Below are 18,807 nucleotides of genomic sequence, written 5' to 3'. Positions count from 1 at the left end.
CTTTGAGGCTGGTGAGATAACAGGATGCTGGTGTGAGGGGCACTGAGCTGACCCCTTTGGCTCTTATTGTGTGGGATGGGAAGTCAGACAGGTTTGGAGCAGAGTGACGTGCCTGGCTGTGAGCTTCAGGGTCACTCTAGCTGATTTGCTGAGAACGGGCTGTAAGAGAGCCAGGGCAGAGGTGGGCAGTTGTGTGTCATCCAGATAAGAAGTGACTGTAGCTGGAACCAAAATGTCATTAGTAGAGGTGGCCCTGGTGGCTCAGTCAGTAAAGAATCTGCTTGCAATGCAGGAGACCTAGGTTTGATCCCTGGATTGGGAAGATCCCCTGGAGAAGGGAATGGCAACCCACTCCAGTATTCTTGCCTGGAGAGAATCCCATGGACAGAGGACAGGTAGGCTACAGTCCATGGCGTCTCAGAGTCAGACATGACTGAGTGACTATCACTCACTCATACATATACATACACACAGAGATTTTAAAGAATTGGATCATGTGACTGTGGAGGCTTAATAAGTCAAAATCTACAGGCTAGGTAGCAGAGTGGAGACCAGGGAAGAGTTGCAGTTTGAGCCAAAGGCTGTCTGCTGCTGGAAATCCTTCTTGCTCAGGGAGAGGTTAGTCTCTTTTCCATTAAGATCTTCAACTGATTGTATAAGGCCCACCCACATTATAGAAAGTAATCTGCTTTGAGAGGGTGAGATGAATTGAGAGAGTAGCATTGACATATATATATTACCACATGTGAAGTAGATAGGAGTGGGAAGCTGCTGCATATAGTACAGGGAGCTCAGCTTGGTGCTCTGTAAAGACCTAGATGGGGAATGGTGGGAGGGGATATATATGTAAACTTATAGCTGATTTACATTGTTATATAGCAGAAACTAACACAACATTGTAAAGCAATTATACTCCAATAAAAAAATAGAAGGAAAAAAAGAAAAAGTAACCTGCTTTATTCCAAGTCTACTGATCTAAATGTTAGCCTTTGTCCAAGAAACACCTTTACCAGAGGCATCCAGAATAATGTTTGATTATCTGGGCACTGTGACCCAGCCAAGTTGACACATAAGATTAAGTGTCACATTCTCCAGTCTCTTACTGTACGTTAAATATATCTATGGTAATTACTGTGGTGAGGGAAAATTTACCCTTTGGAAATTTGATATGTCTTGCACATCAAATGTTTCTCTCACTAAAAGAAGTAATTTAAACCATACAAGTCAACAACATGGAATGGATCTGTGACATTTCAGGCGATTACTACAAGTCATACAGTACTCTGGTGACTCCAGAGTTCAGCCACTACTGCTGCTTTCTCAGACACGCCTGGTTCTAAAGAACAGCCTTTGCACAGGATGGGTCTGTATCCATCCTCAGCACCGGACACCTTCTCCAGCTGTAGGACCCCTCTGGAATATGGCCAAGGGAGTTCCTAGAAAGTCTGCCTTCTCATGAGGTCATTTCCAAGGACTACTTACATAGAAGAATTTCTTCCCCTCACTCCTTATCTGCCTCCACACTGTTATTTCCTGAGTCCACAGATGCAGAAGGACAGCGGGAATGATTACCCTGCAGACAGAATATTCTTGGACCCCAAGTGGAAATGCCCAGGGTCGCTATTGATCTAAGTGAGGCCGATAATCATTTAGTGAATACATTTTCACTTTCTCTGATGTGCATAAAGTCAAGCACAAAACAGTATAAGTAGCCATTTCCCTGATGACTGATTACATTTTTGAAAATACATTCTATGTCAAATTGATCTAAGTTGACTCTTGAAAGCAGTAGCACTGTAATACTCCAAGCACTGAATGTCTCTTTGTGTAAGAATTATATCTTGAAACCGTATTCAGTGAGCCACCACTGATGCGAAGGTACACTGGGTCGTGGGATTCTTATTGATGTGTAACGCTGGGTTTCTTAAAGGTCACTGTATTTATCAATAAAAGATGTTTGCTTACTAGTGGAGGGAAGGAAAAAAGCTTACTGACTAGGCAGTGTAAGTTGTGCGTTGTTTGCATAAAATTAATAAACTGAGGTTAAATTGATAGTATGCTATAAATATGAATTGTAGAAAATTACACCTTTGAAAGTGTGTGTGTATATATAAATACTTAAAGTATATACACATAGACACACACGTAATTAATAACTCACTTCCTCCTATAAACTCTAAACAACTTCCTTTAGTTGTGATGGGTGGTGTGAGAGTTAGTGTGTCTTTGGTGTGTGTGTGTACACGTGCATATGCTGACTTCCGAAGGGTGATTGCTTCTCAGTGGTAGAAATGAAAGCTTTAAAGATTCTGTCTCCCTTTTCCTACTACAATACAAAGTAGTTCTTATGAAGAGTAACTGGCCTTTTCTTTAACTGGTAAGAATTACAGAATGTTTTCGCTCTGTTTAATTCATTATAGAAATTGTGTTATAAACAATTCACAAAGCACTGCTTATCACGCATGTGTCTTCCAACACAATTTCTTGCAAATGATCTCCTGAAAAATCATCAGTTTTTCTCCACTTCTGCTCCTGCTGGAGCACTTCATGCATTCTTTTAAAACAAGATCAGTTTTGGGACTTCTGTAAGTTAAGACTGTTCTTTCTATTTAACGAAAGTGTTTACCATAAAGTTCAGTAAAAACAAATCCATTCATTTGCTGTTATTTCTTTTAAAACTATTTACCCATCTCTAATTCTGTATTTCTTCCTAACCCTGTTTCTTATTTGTCCCATGTTTAAGCACCAGTGAGCCTCTAGTTACATTGCCTATTGTATAAATCTAGCATGAGATTCCATTTGTTCCAATATTCAGTCACTTTATTAAAGAATGTTATGTAGGTAAGTACAGCTGTGTCAAAATATACTGCTTTAATATTTTTCCAAAAAATAAAATTTATACAAAGAGAACATTTAGAAGTATTCTTTCAAACGCGGTACAGGTTAAGAAAGAACTCTGCATAATCTCAACATGTCTGGAATACTACTTGGAAATATTCTGTCTGACAGAAACCATTCCTGCTTGGAGAATTTTAGGTTGCATAGACTCAACTTAAAAAAATAACATTAAAATTTCAAATCCAATTTTCCCCTTTTCAGAATTATATTTTTATATTCATTTTTATGTGTGCATACTGTATTTTTTTATAATTTTGAAAGAGTAAGACTCATTTCTTTATTAGCTGGCTGGAAGAAGATTAAATTCTCATATGTTTTTTCTTTTTCTTAAATGGTAATGCTGTGCTATACTAAAAAAAATTGTCGATGGTATCAGGAAAACTTTTTAAGACCCAGGTGATTTTTTTTTTCTTGGAAATTGCAGGTTGATATTTTATATTAGCTTCCATGATTTCGTTAGATACTTTGAGTTTCTGTTTTTACTTTTAGCTGGAGATGAGCTAAAAAATTCAAGGGTATTTATGGCATTTGAACATTTCTTTTATACTCAGAGCAACTTTGTACTTGTAACATTTCAGAAGTGAATTTTCCCTGTTCAAAAGCCTTTTCCTCCTTTATATACAAAATTAGCACTGTATGGTGAGTTAATATAATCCATGATGACATTCATGTTTCTCTTTTTTTTTCCCCCCTCCCTGATACTGTTTTATAAGGTGGATGTAGAAGGTGACTAATTCAGTCTCTCCATCTCCAGATCTCTGTAACTTTTACAGTTTTGTGCTGGCATTGCTTTTCAGTTTAAACTTCTTCCCAAGATTTTTACTTGTTTGTTGTTTTAAGATGTTCTTAATTATCTTTCTTTGTCTTTGGGATAATTTTATGGCTGGCATACTCTGGGAGCATCACTTCAACAATAACTTTGTCATAGGATCGTGTTACTACATAGTTTTTACATGTCTATTATGATTTATATCATCATAACAAGATTGGCATTATATTCAAAATGTTTATTTTAATGGAAATTTTCAACATTTTGTTGTCAGAAGCCTATCATTATATAATCACTTCCAGCCACTTAGTTTTTTTAATGTGTACATGAGTTTTTTAAAAGTCTTAAAAAATTCATTCATCACAATATTTTCTCTTCCTTGTAATTAAGATACCTACTGAACTCATTAAATATTTGGTCAAATTAATTCATTGTTTTAAGAAAATAACTTTCATACAGTATTTTTGGCAGTTCTCCTGATTTTTAAAAGTAGCACATTTTAGTATATTTAAGGTGAGAGGAGAGAATTAAAATGCTTATTTTTATTTTAAGAAACTAAGCCCTTTTCTTCACTGTGTTTGCATAAAATAAATGTATTTTTTCAAAAAATTAGGAACTTCTATAAATCTCTTAATTTTCCAGATGCTTATGACTGATATTGCTTTGTTATTAATTCAAGCAAGTTTCACTGAAACTCCGTCCCAATCTGCAGGCATCTGTAACATTTAACATATTAAAAGCTTATTTTCTTAGAAACATTGAGGATGCATAGTTTCTAATGTTATTACCAGACTGGTTACAGAAATATCACCAAAGATGGAACCTGTACCATTTGAAAAGTCCAAATGGTCACATACTAGTATGTATTTTCTTATGGTTAACAGAGAGGCAGGTCACACTCTCGTTCATACATGTGATTTGAGGCTGTTAGTATTGGTGGTGAGTTACCATGACTCTGTAGGAGGGGAAGGCCTTTTTTGTTAATGCAGATACTGCCCATAAAATGATCATGTATTTTTTTTTAATAAAATGTCATCATAAATGTCAAAATTTTATGAAAATAAGATCATTAAAATGATATTTACATTGTAAAAATCTTCACTGAAACTATTTATGGGAGCCAAAGAAACTGATAACAATTTGTGATTTTAAAAAATCACATTCAGTTTTATTAGTGTAGTTCTAAATTTCCAACACCCAGGTTGCTTTTCTTTTACTCTCTTCACTTCTTAGGTGAGTCCACTGGTTCTCTCTTTATCTTCCTTGATCTTTGATCTTTAGTTTTTATACTATATTCTCACTAAAATTTTTTTGCCATTGTTTTTTCTTTCATTGCTTTTTAAGTATTTAAGTGTTTTAACCTATTGGGTATTCCTAACCTTTAAGAATATACAAATTTGATCTATTTTCAAAATACAGGAAAGTGGAACCTGCCTCTGAGACACAGGCAAAATGTATTTTCTGTTATATATTGATGTAACCTCACAGATACGTCTACCAATCCTGGATTTCATTTGTTTGGTGTTTTTGTGTATTTTTTTAAATTGTAAAATTATGTAACATTATGGAAAGTCTTTTAAAAATAGGACAAAATAGTTGCCTACAGCCCTCTCCCCCTAGTATATTGTCTGCTTTTATACTTTTTTTCTGTATTCAAACCAGTTTTTATATTAGTAAAACTCAGTATAATTATGACTATTGTATATGTCCAGTTTTCTCCATTTATTGGTATCGCAAATACATTTCTTAATGGTGTTGTATAGTTCTTTTTAAATTTTTATTTTACATTGAAGTATAGTTGATTAACAGTGTTGTATTAGTTTCAGGTGTATAGCAAAATGATCCAGTTATATATATATACATGTATCTATTCCTTTTCTTTCCCCACTTAGGTTATTATAGAATATTGAGCAGCATTTCCTGTGCTATACAGTAGGTCCTTGTTGGTTATATATTTTAAATACAGCAGTGTCTTAAGCCCCCTTTCTTTGAAAAGGTGTTTCATAGTTAATCATTCCCATACTTGTATATATTTTGAATGCTTCAAGGTGTTTTTTACTATTAAAAATATCACTAACATTTGAAATTATAGGATGTGAAAGTTGCTCAGTCGTGTCCAGCTCTTTGTGACCCCATGGACTATACAGTCCATGGAATTCTCCAGGCCAGAATACTGGAGTGGGTAGCCTTTCTCTTCTCCAGGGGATCTTCCCAACCCAGGAATTGAACCCAGGTCTCCTGCATTATGGGTGGATACTTTACCAGCTGAGCCACAGGGAAGCCCGAAATTATAGGATGGATAGATATAATTTTTGTTGCTGTTGCTGCGTCGCTTCAGTCATGTCCAACTCTGTGCGACCCCATGGACTGCAGCCTACCAGGCTTCTCCATCCCTGGGATTCTCCAGGCAAGAACACTGGAGTGGGTTGCCATTTCCTTCTCCAGTGCATGAAAGTGGAAAGTGAAAGTGAAGTCGCTCAGTCGTGTCTGACTCTTAGCGACCCCATAGACTGCAGCCTACCAGGCTCCTCCATCCATGGGATTTTCCGGGCAACAGTACTGGAGTGGGGTGCCATTGCCTTCTCCCATAGATATAATACTTATCTATAATTATTTGAAGTTAATTTTAATACCAAATGATTCTTAATTTACATATGTAAGCATTAAATTTAATACCCTTTTTGCTGAATAGTTATATCCGTGGTGTTATATCAATACTATTATATCAAATATAGTGAAGTAGTTTTGAAAATAACCAAATAACAACTGCCTGAGTTTAATTTCTTTTTTTTCTTCTTAAGAGAAATGTCAAGTCAAATCAGATTAGAAGTACTTGCTAAAAAATTTTAGTTTCTGTCTTGAGCCTGTGTTGTGAAAACACTTAAATTACAAGTATTTGGAATAATCTCTATTCCCCTAGTAGATCAGGAATACTTTGAGGGCAATGACACTGTTGCATATATTTTTCTATTTTACACATCATCTTAAATACAGAGGAATATCAAATATACATATTTACTTATATTTGAAAAATATCTTCTAACAGAAAAAGAGCTTATGATTTTTACTCCCTGAATTAAACTGCTGCTTCTCTTTGATAAACTTTTCCTAGTAAGTTATTTCATAAAACCACTGACGGTCCTACTGTGTAGCACAGGTAACTCTGCTCAGTGTTATGTGGCAGTCTGGATGGAGGGGAGTTTGGGGGAGAATGGATACAAGTATATGTGTGGTTGAGTCCCTCTGCTGTCCACCGGAAACGATCACAACATTGTTAATAGGCATACTCACGTACAAAATGAAAAGTTTAGTAAAACAACAAAAGTCACTGAAAGCTTACCAGTTTTTCTCTTAAACATCTGTGTGTGTAGAATAACATTTCAAGCTTTATTCTGGACTTTCAAGATTTAATATTTGAACCAAGGATTGTTTTCTCTCTATGACACTAAAGGAAGACTTACTTAAACCTGTTAGATTGTTATGCCTGCCCCATTTGTTGTTGTGAGAGTTAAATGAACGCATCCATGTAAGTGCTTCAGACGGTGTCTGTCATTTGTAAGTTCTCAACAAATACCCACTACCACCACCACCACCGCTTCCGCTGTTTTGATATTGAAATTAACAATAGGGGAATGATCTAAACTCAGACCAAGAATCACCTTTTCTTTTTTTGTCCAAACATCATAACTCACTATCTGGTGTTTCAGTACAAAGTGTGTATTAACATAAAGTTGGTAAAGGGTTGTTCAGTAAGGATTTCTGGGGCCATTGGCTAATTATTTAGAAAACTATAAAGTTACAGCCTCATCTCACAAACTTGATCTCATAATCATACCTGAGTAATTCCAGATGGATTTAAAAAATTAAGTGTAAAGCTATGTAACCTATTTTTTTAATTTAAGAAAATTTGGGTGTTTATCAGATTAGGGGTAGGAAAGTCATAAAAATAGTGAAAGAAATTACAAAGGAAAGAAATTCACAGATTCAAATAAATAAACCTTTAAAATTTCTTTGAAAAGGAAAACTGAAAATCTTAACATCTTTGCAATAAATAAGGCCAAGGGTTATGACCTTAAAAGATACATGTATGTGTATGCTGTTTATGTAGACTCCCCCAAAAACAATCAACAAGTATTAACAATTCACAGAAGAAATAAATGCAAATGAGTTGCAAATGTGAAAAACAGGTTCAACTTAACAGTTAAAATGAAACGGTATACAGTTTTTCACTTGTAAGATCACTAAAGATTTTTAAATGATTAGAAGTCCTTTGATGAGAAAATGGTAAAACACGCAGTTGTTCTTGCTGCCAGTGGAGATGTATGTTCTTATTAACCCATCTGAGAAGCATTTGGACACGATCCATCAAGTTTCTTGCAATTTGCCCTAATGAAGTCATCAGTGACACAGAGTAACAGGAATGTACAGGAATGTTTATTGCAACTTGTGTCATCTTTTATAATAAAAAAATAAAATTTACTTTAAGCAGAACCACGCAACTAAGTAAGTTAGTGAGTTATCGTAAATTATTCCTGCTGGAAAATATTAGATAAGAAGTGTCTCCGAGTGATGAAGGGCTGACCCGCACCTGCGGTTTCTCTGTGAAGCCACTTTCCTATTGTAATAAAGCTGACGTGCTGTTCTCTTGAAAAAAAAAAAAAAAACACAAATCTCTAGCAGCTGTGGGTAAGAGCCATGGAAAAAGCTTGTCCATAAAAATGTTGAGCCAATTATAAATTACAAAAATGTGAAATATAAGGAAAAATATATTTTGCATGAAACCGTTCCCTTACTCCAAATTCCTTGTTAGTGCTGCTCTGCCGCTCCTGGTGTCTAAGAGCCAGCTCTTGCTAAGACTTGTGCACCAAAAACGAACTAGAATGAAATACGTTCTAGGTGATTTATTCCCATTTACTGGAAAGAACCTTCTGCTTGCTTTCAATTTAAGTACACATTCTTGAGCTTCCTTTTAATAAGAGAACCACCTAAGACCCAAAGGCCAGAAATGATTAACCCCTTTTCCTGACGTCGACCTCACTCTCCTTTAAGCTTAGACTTAACCAAGCTGTGCTGACATGCCCACACTGTGTCACTGAAATTTGAAAATGACAGTCTCTATGCTGCCTTGAGTGGCAGGCTTCTGTGCTATCTGGTTTGGCTTTGTTTTTATCTGAGAAACAAGTAACAACTCTGGATTTCATGCCTTTTGTTATATCCTCTGTTCTGGCTGTTTTATTAGTTGTTCTGGGTTGGGGATTTCTCATTTCCTGACTCTAATTTTGTATATTCATAGATGTGTGTGTGTGTGTGTGTGTGTTTCCCGATGGCTCAGTGGGGAAAGAATCTGCCTACAATGTGGGAGAGACAGGAGATGTGGGTTCGATCCCTAGATTGGAAAGATCCCCTGGAGGAGGAAATGGCAGCTCACTCCAGTATTCTTGTCTGGAGAATTTCATGGGCAGAGGAGCCTGGCGGGCTACAGTCCATAGGTGGGGGTCGCAAAGAGTCAGACACGAATGAGTGACATAAACGGCAAAACGACATGTATGTGTGTGTGTGTATGTATGTGTGTATCCATATGCATGGGTACATGAGTGTATCTATTTATTGTGTGGTGTAAATATGTGACATACATAGGTGTGTGTGTTGAGGGAGTGAGGGGCCATAAGTAAGGACAGAAAAGAGAGATGCTCTCTAAATGTAACTGTAATAACAGAGATAGCACATCCCTAGGAAGAGTACCTAAAAAAAAATAAAAAGGTAGGTAACATACACTGAATCTTTATCTCTTTAAAAATGCCTTACTGCTTTAATAAGCTACTTTTAATAGTTAACGTATTTAAATCTGGATTTAATATTTTGTGTCTTTTATGACGTTACTCAAACATGAAGCCCCTTCATTTGCTTTTCCCGTTCCTGCTAGACAGACGTGTGCTATGGGAACAACAGAGAACGCAGTGTGTTCCTGCCTCGGAGGCACTTTCAGGTTAGGTGCGACCCAGTCAGGTGCTAATCTCTGTCTACTGTGTAAGCCGTTTACCACACGCCAGGTCCTGGGCAGATGCTTCACATAAATTGTTTAATCCTTAATATCCTGTGAGAGGTCGATAGTATTATCCTCATTTTAAAGCTGAGAAATGAAGCTTCAGAAAGTTTTAAAAACATTGGCAAGTCACCCAAGTTGGTAAGGAAGCCAGTGACCCAGATCTGAGCCTTTAACACTCAGCGCGGAGCCCCTGCACCCATGGGATCCCAGTGGACCTGGCTGACTTTTCCCCTTTTGTTTTCTAAATGAGGCGCTGGGCCAAGACACTCAGGCCTCAGAACCTGTGGGAATTCTGCATGCATGGTCGTGGCCACCTGGAAAACACGTGAGCGAGGTCAGGGCCGGTCGTGGTGTGCGGGCCAGTGCAGGAGTGTCCCTGATGTGCTGGCTGGGCGGGGTCTCAGCAACCTGACGCTCTCCTCTCCGGGCTGCTCCGGCTCTGAACCTTCATGAACACGGTGCTGTGTCCCTTTTGTCGGCTTCGTATGGTTATCTTTGTGAAAATCCCAAATGTGTCTGGCTTTCTTTGTCAAAATTTACATTAAGGAAATGAAACAGGAATGATAGTAGAATTTTAGGGTTGCCTTTAAAAATCCTGTTTAGAAAATTTGTTGTTGTGGTTTTAGTTGTCAGGTCATGTCTGAATCTTTTGCGACCCCAGGGACTGTATATATAGCCTGCCAGGCTCCTCTGTCCATGGGATTTCTTAAGCAAGAGTACTGGAGTGGGTTGCCATTTCCTTCTCCAAGGGATCTTTCTCATCCAGGAAATGAACCCACGGCTCCTGCATTGGCAGGCAGATTCTTTACCACTGAGCCACTAGAGATTTACCTTTTACTTTAATTAAGTACCTTTTCTGTACCAAGTGCTGTACAGCTCACACACCCTAGTGACCCCCAGCTCCTCACCCTGCATGTCCATGGAGATCTCACGTTAGAAATCTGGTTCCCTTTTCTCTTTCCCCCACTATCTCATTATTGTTTATGACAAAGGTGAAAACTTGAGTTAATCATAAAGACTCCATTAGGTAAGCATTTTCACTGAAATTCAGGGTTTAGCTGGGATTCGTCGATCAGGAATTTTTCCGGTTTTCACTTTTGGATTCATTGTGGATGAGGCATATATGTCTTCAATCCATTTCTGTGCCAGATGTTTGTAGTGACTTGAGGAAACCCCTCCCTCCGTATGAGGAATAACTGTGAAGGGATTTTTAGTTCTACCTGCTAATCCTACAGGATGTCTCATGAGTCTTTCCCCAAAAAATACAAAACATAATTACAGTTTGTCCTCGGACCCTCACCATAGAAGTCTGACGTCTCTGTGCAGCTAAGATTCTTAGAATTCACCCATCTTTTCTTCATCCTAGGACCAGGTTAGTACACTTCCTCTTTGTCCCTGAGATCTCACCTTTCTTTGTAAGATGATATGTTTCATCATTTATTCTGTTTGCTTTTTCCTTTTGTCTTTAATAAGAGATTATTAGAGTAGCTGTCTTCCTTGTTTCAAATTCTTTGTAAATCTTCTCTCTCAAATAATCCGAGTATCTCAAGATCAGACTGACTCTTAGTGGATTCCAGGAACATATTATCAGAACATATTTATCACTCCATTCTTAATATTTTGATTTTTATTAAACTGTGGATCTATAAGGTGAGTGATAGAACTCTGTGGACATTCATTAACTGTTTTTTTTTTAATACTGCCTTTATTTTGAAAATTAATTTTTAAATCCAATAGTAATATTTATTTTTCTTTGTGTTCTCTAAAATTCACATTATTGCATTTTATTATAAAATACCTTTATTAAAGTTTTTTTCCTGCTTACCAGATTTGATTAGTATTCTTTTTAAAGAGAATCTGTTTTTATACATTAAAAATATGCTTGCATTTGTTTTGTTATGAAACTGATATAGAATATTTATCATATTGTAATAAGCAGACTGTTGCCTCCCTTTAAAGTCTGGATTTTGAGTGTGTTGGTTAGGCCAAGAATCCTTGAATGATGTGTATGGTAAATACCACTCTTCAAGAAAAGACATTAAACCAGAATGATATAACTATGTGAAGAACAAGCAGAATGAAATAGGGTTTGCCTGAGACAAGGAACTTTTGCCTTCGCTTTTCTAAGCCAACATTTCAAATGACAGCAGTGTGCTGGAGGGAGCTGTTTAAGCAGACAGGAAACTTACTTAAATACTTGAAAAGGTGTTTTAGTAAAATATGACACGGTATTAATAAGAGTACACAACTGTGGCTCAGAAACTTATTTTCAAATTTCAGTCAGCTTCACATTATAAAGGGCTTCCCTAATGACTCAGATAGTAAGGAATCTGCCTGCAATGCAGGAGGCCCAGGTTCAGTCCCTGAGTTAGGAAGATGCCCCAGAGAAGGGAAAGGCTGTTCACTTCAGTATTAGCATAGAATTTCTATAGGAGAAAAGAACCTGAGGCTTGGTCATTTACTCCACCCACTGGGGTCTCAGAACGGTGAGGTAACTTGCTGTCAGTGATGGTCTGGTTCTGTCTGCCTGATCCAAGCAGAGGCCTCATGGACGGAGGAGCCTGGAAGGCTGCAGTCCATGGGGTCGCTAAGGGTAGGGCACGACTGAGCGACTTCACTTTGACTTTTCACTTTCATGCATTGGAGAAGGAAATGGCAACCCACTCCAGTGTTCTTGCCTGGAGAATCCCAGGGACCGGGGAGCCTGATGGGCTGCCGTCTGTGGGGTCGCACAGAGTCGGACACGACTGAAGTGACTTAGCAGCAGCTCCCTAACTTTAGTTTTCTGTTTAACAATAGATGCTATCTGTGCCACAAGGATGTTGTTAGGCTGTGCTTAGAACACAGTGTAAAAGATTCTAGTATTTATGAATGGGAGAATTCATCATTTATATTTAAAAGGTTTCTGCAGTGCTTTTTAAACTTTTTCTTACAATTGTGTTCATCTGTGAAAAAATGTTCTTTATGATATCTGACCTCTTTGTTTCCTGATTTTTGAAAAGAACTCTTTATGATTGGGAAGCAAATAAAACTTAAAATATTATAGCTATAATTAAATGTTAGATGATTCTTTTATCAGTTGTTTTTATGAAATCATGGAGGATCTATTTCCCTTTTTTTTACTCAGTGCACTGGTAATGCTATTATGGTAAATAAAATCCAGCCCAACTTTGAGGGATTAAAAAAAAATTTTTTTTTAGAGGGGGTGTCTTTTTTTAGTTCTAACTGCTAAAACTTTTTTTTTTTTGTATTTGCAGCTGGTTTTAGAAGAAGTTTCCGTCTTAGTAGAAAAGATAAGAAAACAAATAAATCCATGTACGAGTGCAAGAGGAGTGACCAGTATGACACAGCCGACGTGCCCACGTATGAGGAAGTAACACCGTATCGACGGCAGACGAACGAGAAATACAGACTCATAGTCTTGGTTGGTAAGTGATGGTTTGTGTGATGCTGAGGAAGTAAGACAGTGAGAATTTAACTTCAGAGGGCACAATGCTGGAAGTGTTCAAGTGGAAAAAATAAATCTCATCTTGAACACCGTTTGGCCTCTAAAATGAAATCTTTGTAGTCTTTTTGTACTTACGACATTGAGACTTTCAAGATACCTGTGTCACGGGACTGGCGTTTTACTGGATCTTCTCTCTGTAGCAGTGTGTGCGTACTAAGTTCAGTCGTGTCCGACTCTGTGACTGTTTGGACTGTAGCCCACCAGGCTCCTCTGTCCATGGGATTCTCCAAGCAAGAATACTGGAGTGGGCTGCCATGCCTTCTTCTAGGGAATCTTTCTGATCCAGGATTCAAACCCGTGTCTTGTGTCTCCTGCATTGGCAAGTGGGTTCTTTACCACTAGCGCCACCTGGGAAGCCCCTTTCTCTGCCTTCTCTGGATTTCTTTTTCTTTTTCTAGTTTTATCAAGTTGAATTTTTGATCACTGAGCAAAAACCCCTTTAAAAATGTTCAAGTATTAACTGGGCATAAATTTAAATTTGCCTCTAAGCACTGCATCCTACAAGTTTTGATTTATTGTGTTTTTATAACATATCATTAAGATCAGGATATTTTCTAATTTCTGTTGTGACTTCTTTGATCAGTGAGTTATTTACATATGTGTTATTTAATTTTCAGATACTTAGGGATTATCCAGGTATCTTTTGGCTATTGATTTCTTATTTAATTCCATTATAGTCAGAGAATATGCTTTGTATGATTTCAATTATTTTTTTAAGTTTGTCAGAATTTACTTTTTTTTTTTAGCCCAGAATACAGTTCTGTGTGTACTTAAAGAGAATGTGTTCCGTTGTTGTTGAATAGAGTGTTTTATACATATTATGTAAGTCAAGTAGGTTGATATTATTATTCAGGTCTTCTGTATTTTTATTATTTGCCACTTGTTCTGTTTATTGTTGGGAGAAGACTGTTAAATTCTCTAACTGTAGATGTGTCTATTTCTCTTTTTACATTAGTCCAGTTTTACTTAATAGATTTAGAAGCTCTGTTGCTGGGTGGATACACATTTAGGAGTATTATGTTTTCTTAGTGAAGTCACTTTTATTGTGTAATGTTCTTTTTTTACCCCTGGTAATATTCATTATCCTGAAGTCACTTTATGTGATATATAACATAGCCACTCAAGCTTTCTTTTGCTTATTGTTTGCCTGGTACATCACTTTCTTTTACTTTAACCCATCTGTGTCTTTCAGACAGGATAGTATTGGGTCTTGTTTTAGATATACAATTTAATAATAAGTGTGTTTTATTGATATGTTTAAAGTTTAATATAGGGCTTCTGTGGTGGCTTAGATGGTAAAGACTCCACCTGCAGTGTGGGAGACCTGGGTTTGATCCCTGGGTTAGGAAGATCATCTGGAAGAGGGCATGGCAACCCACTCCAGAATTCTTGTCTAGAGAATCCCCATGGACAGAGGAGCCTGGCGGGCTACATTCCATGAGGTTGCAGAGAGTCTGACACAATTGAGTGACTAAGCACACACATATATGTTCATATTAAATTTACATTTAACTATTGATATGGTTGGATTTAAGCCTACTATTGATATTTTATGATTTGTTTTCTCTTTAGCCCCTTGTACTTTTCAAAATTTTTCTTTGTTCCCCTTTCCTGCCTTCTTTTGGGTAATGTGATTATTTTTTTTCTTTTTTGATATTAATATATTGCTGACTTTTTGGCTTTATCTCTATGTGTAATTATTAGTTGTTCTCAAGTTTTTTCCTTATCTTTGATTTTTAGCACTGATGTATTTTTTGAATTTAACCTGTCTGGATTTCCCAGATTTCTCAAATCTGAAAATTTATGACATTCATCAAATTTTTGGCCATTTTTTTTTCCAAGATTTTTTTTTTTTGACCCAACCTCTTTCCCCTCTACTCTGAGACTCCAGTAGCACATACATTAGACCCTTTAAGGTGGTCTCACAAGTTCTTACAAGTTTTTTCCCAGAGCTTCTCTGTTGTTCAAATTTGATGATTTCTTGTTTTTTTTTTTTTTTCTTTTTTTCCTCTCAAGATCTCTGACTCTTTTCCTCATTATCTGTTTTGCTGTTTATCCCACTGAGCAATTTTTTTTTCTTTCAGGTATTTTCTTCATTTGGGAAATTACTAGTTCTTTTCATAGTTTTTGCTTATTTTGTAAGAACTGTACGTTTCCATTCATTTCAAGTGTGTTTAGTTTTACCTTCTGAAGCTTAGCCACTCTCTCGTCTTAGATGATCCCAGCATCAGGGTTATCTTAGGGTTGGCATCTGTTGATTGTATTTCTCCTTGAGAATTGTTCACCTTTACCTTGTTATGTTTGTCGAATCATTTGTTCCATATCTTGGATGTTCTGAACAGTATTTCATATAGACTTTGGGTCTTACTAAATTCTTCTGGATTACGCTGTTTTTAGCAGGCTATTAACCTGGCCAGGCTCTTCACTGCTTCTGGTCTGTGCCATGCATGTGACCCTTGGGGTAAGAGACTTAGACATTGGTTTACATCTTAGTTCGTTTCTCAGAGCCTCTGTTGTGCTTCTTCGGGTTCATCTCAGTCATCACAACTTTTGTGGGATCTCAGCTGCACAGCCTGCTGCTCCACAGTGCAGCTCTGAGACAGAGCTTCATCCTCTGGGCAAAGTCAAAGAAGAGAAGAAAATTAAAACGGGAACCTTCACCCCTTGGAGGCTTCCCTTCATAGCTCAGTTGGTTAAGAATTTGCTTGCAATGTAGGAGACCTGGGTTCAATCCTTGGATCTGGAAGATCCCCCTGGAGAAGGAAATGGCAACCCACTCCAGTATTCTTGTCCAGAATCCCATGGACAGAGGAGCCTGGCAGGCTACAGTCCATGGGGTTGCAAGAGTTGGACACAACTTTGTGATTAAACCACCACCACCACACGTCCTTGGGGCTCACCTCTTAGGCCTGACTTCCTTTTACACTCTGCCTGCTTTTGTTTGCTTCTCCAGAACCCCTAGATCATTGCTTTTAGTGTGCCATCCAGAGGTTTCAGTTGTAATCAGTGGGACAGACAGCCTGTGTTAAGCTTCCCCACCAGCGTGAAGCTGGAACTCCTATCATACACAGCTTGCCTCTGTGGAGACAGGCATTCCCAATCAGCCTCCTCAGAACTGGACAACACAGTCCTCACTGACATATTTCCTACCTAGTTTCAAAGGGTGTTGGGGCAGAATGAAAACACAGCATCACCCCAACTACCTTTTCAGGTAAATTAATGCTCCCAGAAAACTGTATCAGCATTCCATTGTGAGCTCCAATCACAGTGATCTGCAGTGTTTTGGGTGCTGCTTTACATGAGCACTGATTGTCTAGATCCATGATCATTGAACTAAAATATATCCAGGTAAAATCTTTAATGAAGAAGTTAATTTTTTATTTTTAAAATTTATTTGGCTGCGTTGAGTCTTAGTTGCAGTGCATGAGCTCAGTAGCTGTGGTGTGTAGGCTTAGTTACTCCGTGGCATGTGGGATCTTAGTTCTCCGACCAGGGATCAAACCTGCGTCCCCCACGTTGCAGGGTGGATTCTTAGCCACTGGACCACCAGGGGAGTCCTGAGGCTAATTTAATTGTGGGTACTTACTCCAGGAGTTGGTGATGGACAGGGAGACCTGGTGTGCTGCAGTTCATGGGGTCGCAAAGAGTCGGACATGACTGAGAGACTGAACTGAACTGATCTTGCCCTAAATCCCCTTTGTCCCTTGATCTTTGGGTTCCTGGCACCTGACCTGTAAGTTGAATGTGGATCTGTCTAGTGAGCCAGGTGCCTTAGTTTCTAACCACATACTGCCTGCTCTTGTCACTGGATGTTATGCTCTAGGCCAGCTCCTAGGGCTTTCTTCACTTTAATTTTAGTTGTTCAGCCTGTGACATCACTCAGCCTGCAGTGACTGCTCTTAACTGTCTCCTTCTTGGAATTCCTTAGGTTTCTGAGACCTGATTCTTAGGGGAAATTCTCCTTTCATCTCTCCAAAGGGGTGTTAACTCCAAGATACTCCCACACTGGAGATGCTCAGTGTTGATGCTTCAAAGCGGTATAGTCAGTGAAGAGTCCTATGTCCTTTGCTATGCATTTCTCCCCACTAACGTGTCCTTCCTCTTTGGAGTTTTCCAGGCCTTGAGTAAATAATTCACCACATTTCTTCGTCAACAACTAAAACACCCCTTTTTGTGACTTAGGTTTCTCTATTACAAACTGAGATCCAAGTGTAATGTTTTCTTACTCTCTGCTGTTCCCAACTGCTTTCAAACTGTCCCAACTCTTTTTTCAGTTTTAACTTGTTTCTTAGGCAGGTCCCGCCCTTCCTGAGCCCTGTGTCATAACAGTGGCTGATCTGTATTGAGTCCAGGCACTGTGCTCAGGGGTATGCTGTTATTATTTCCTCAGCCCTCACTGTGGCTATGAGGTAAATACTTTTCATGTCCCCATTTTACAGAAGAAGAAACTCAAGCACACAGATGAGAAGTAAGTCACTGGCCCTGGATCCAGCCTCTAAGCCATGGAGCCCATTCTGCCCCAGACAGTTCAATACTTGAGCCTGTTCCTCATCTCCCTATGGAACACTGCTTTTGATCTGCAAAATCAGGGCTGTGTCCACACTGTGTGCCAGTCCTGAATATCTTACTTTTCTCTTTTTCCCTTTGGTTTAGGGCCCTCCATTCATTTTCCTAACAGATACCTCGACATGCTGTCAAAGTTCAGTTCCGAGTCTCTTGAGAGCCTCTCTGTGCACAAGAGCCCCAGCCTGAGTCACATTTCCTCTGGCGGGGGTTGGGCCAGGGTCGGGTCAGCTCTGCCTCCCCCGCGCTGGCCACAGGGGGCACCACATTGCACACGGCATGACCGGTCCACTTTCCGGATCCTTGAGTTTGCCAGCACTTCGCTGAAGCATCCTAGCAGGTTTGGCTTCTCTCTCCTCCAGTCTGCCCCCATATTCGGCTGGCCTGCACCCTGCAGCCCTCTCGGCCACCAGGGAAGATTGCTGGGCTTGCTTTTACCACCTGCTTTGTCTACAGCCTTCAGTCCGCCAGTCCTGTCATGCTGGTGTAGACAGAGACCCCTGCTATCCCTGAGGCCACCAGCCCTGACTCAGCCAGCCCGGACTCCAGCTCTTCTGAAACTTCAAAAGGCATTTGAGTCACTTGTAAATCTTGTAAAAATGCAGGTTCTGACCTGGGAGTCCCAGGTGAGGCCAGAGATTCTGCATTTTGCTTTTTACCTGTTGCTCCTTGTGACACTGAAGTGCTCAGCCCATACACCCTAGTGAAGCCCCTTGCTCTGTTTGGTTGGGTTCAGTTGCCAATGCGTTCTTTGTTGATTGTTGCCAACTGGCTGCAATTTATTGAGTTGACCAGAAAGTTCATTTGAGTTTTTCTATAACATCTTATGAGAAAACCTAAACGAACCTTTTGGCCAACCCAAAAGGTTGGGTTGAGCAGTATTTTGATTTTCTACTTTTCTTAACATCACACTTCCATTTTGTTCTTTGTCATGCATATGTTATAATGATGGTTTTAAAACTTCTGATTTTGTCTTAATAGACAATCTGTTGTCTTACTCTATTCTGAATTTGCTCAGTGATA

At 38.7% G+C, this 18,807-nt stretch overlaps 1 protein-coding gene across 2 annotated transcripts in view; it reads left to right on the top strand.

Annotated features, from left to right (window-relative positions):
- MPP7 (MAGUK p55 scaffold protein 7) overlaps positions 1 to 18,807 on the top strand; it is a 225,602-nt gene that overhangs the window by 180,090 nt on the left and 26,705 nt on the right. For both annotated transcript variants that reach the window (XM_086333868.1, XM_086333869.1), the window contains exon 12: positions 12,971 to 13,141. In XM_086333868.1, the coding sequence (XP_086189994.1) occupies positions 12,971 to 13,141 (171 nt within the window). The remainder of the gene's footprint in view (positions 1 to 12,970; positions 13,142 to 18,807) is intronic.

This window comes from Bos grunniens, chromosome 13 (assembly GCF_055505025.1).
Source record: "Bos grunniens cultivar Pamir isolate PY7600 chromosome 13, Bosgru_T2T1.0, whole genome shotgun sequence".
Classification (NCBI taxonomy): Eukaryota; Metazoa; Chordata; class Mammalia; order Artiodactyla; family Bovidae; genus Bos; species Bos grunniens.
Note: the sequence above shows the minus strand (reverse complement) of the source record. Positions and strands in the feature narration are given on the sequence as shown.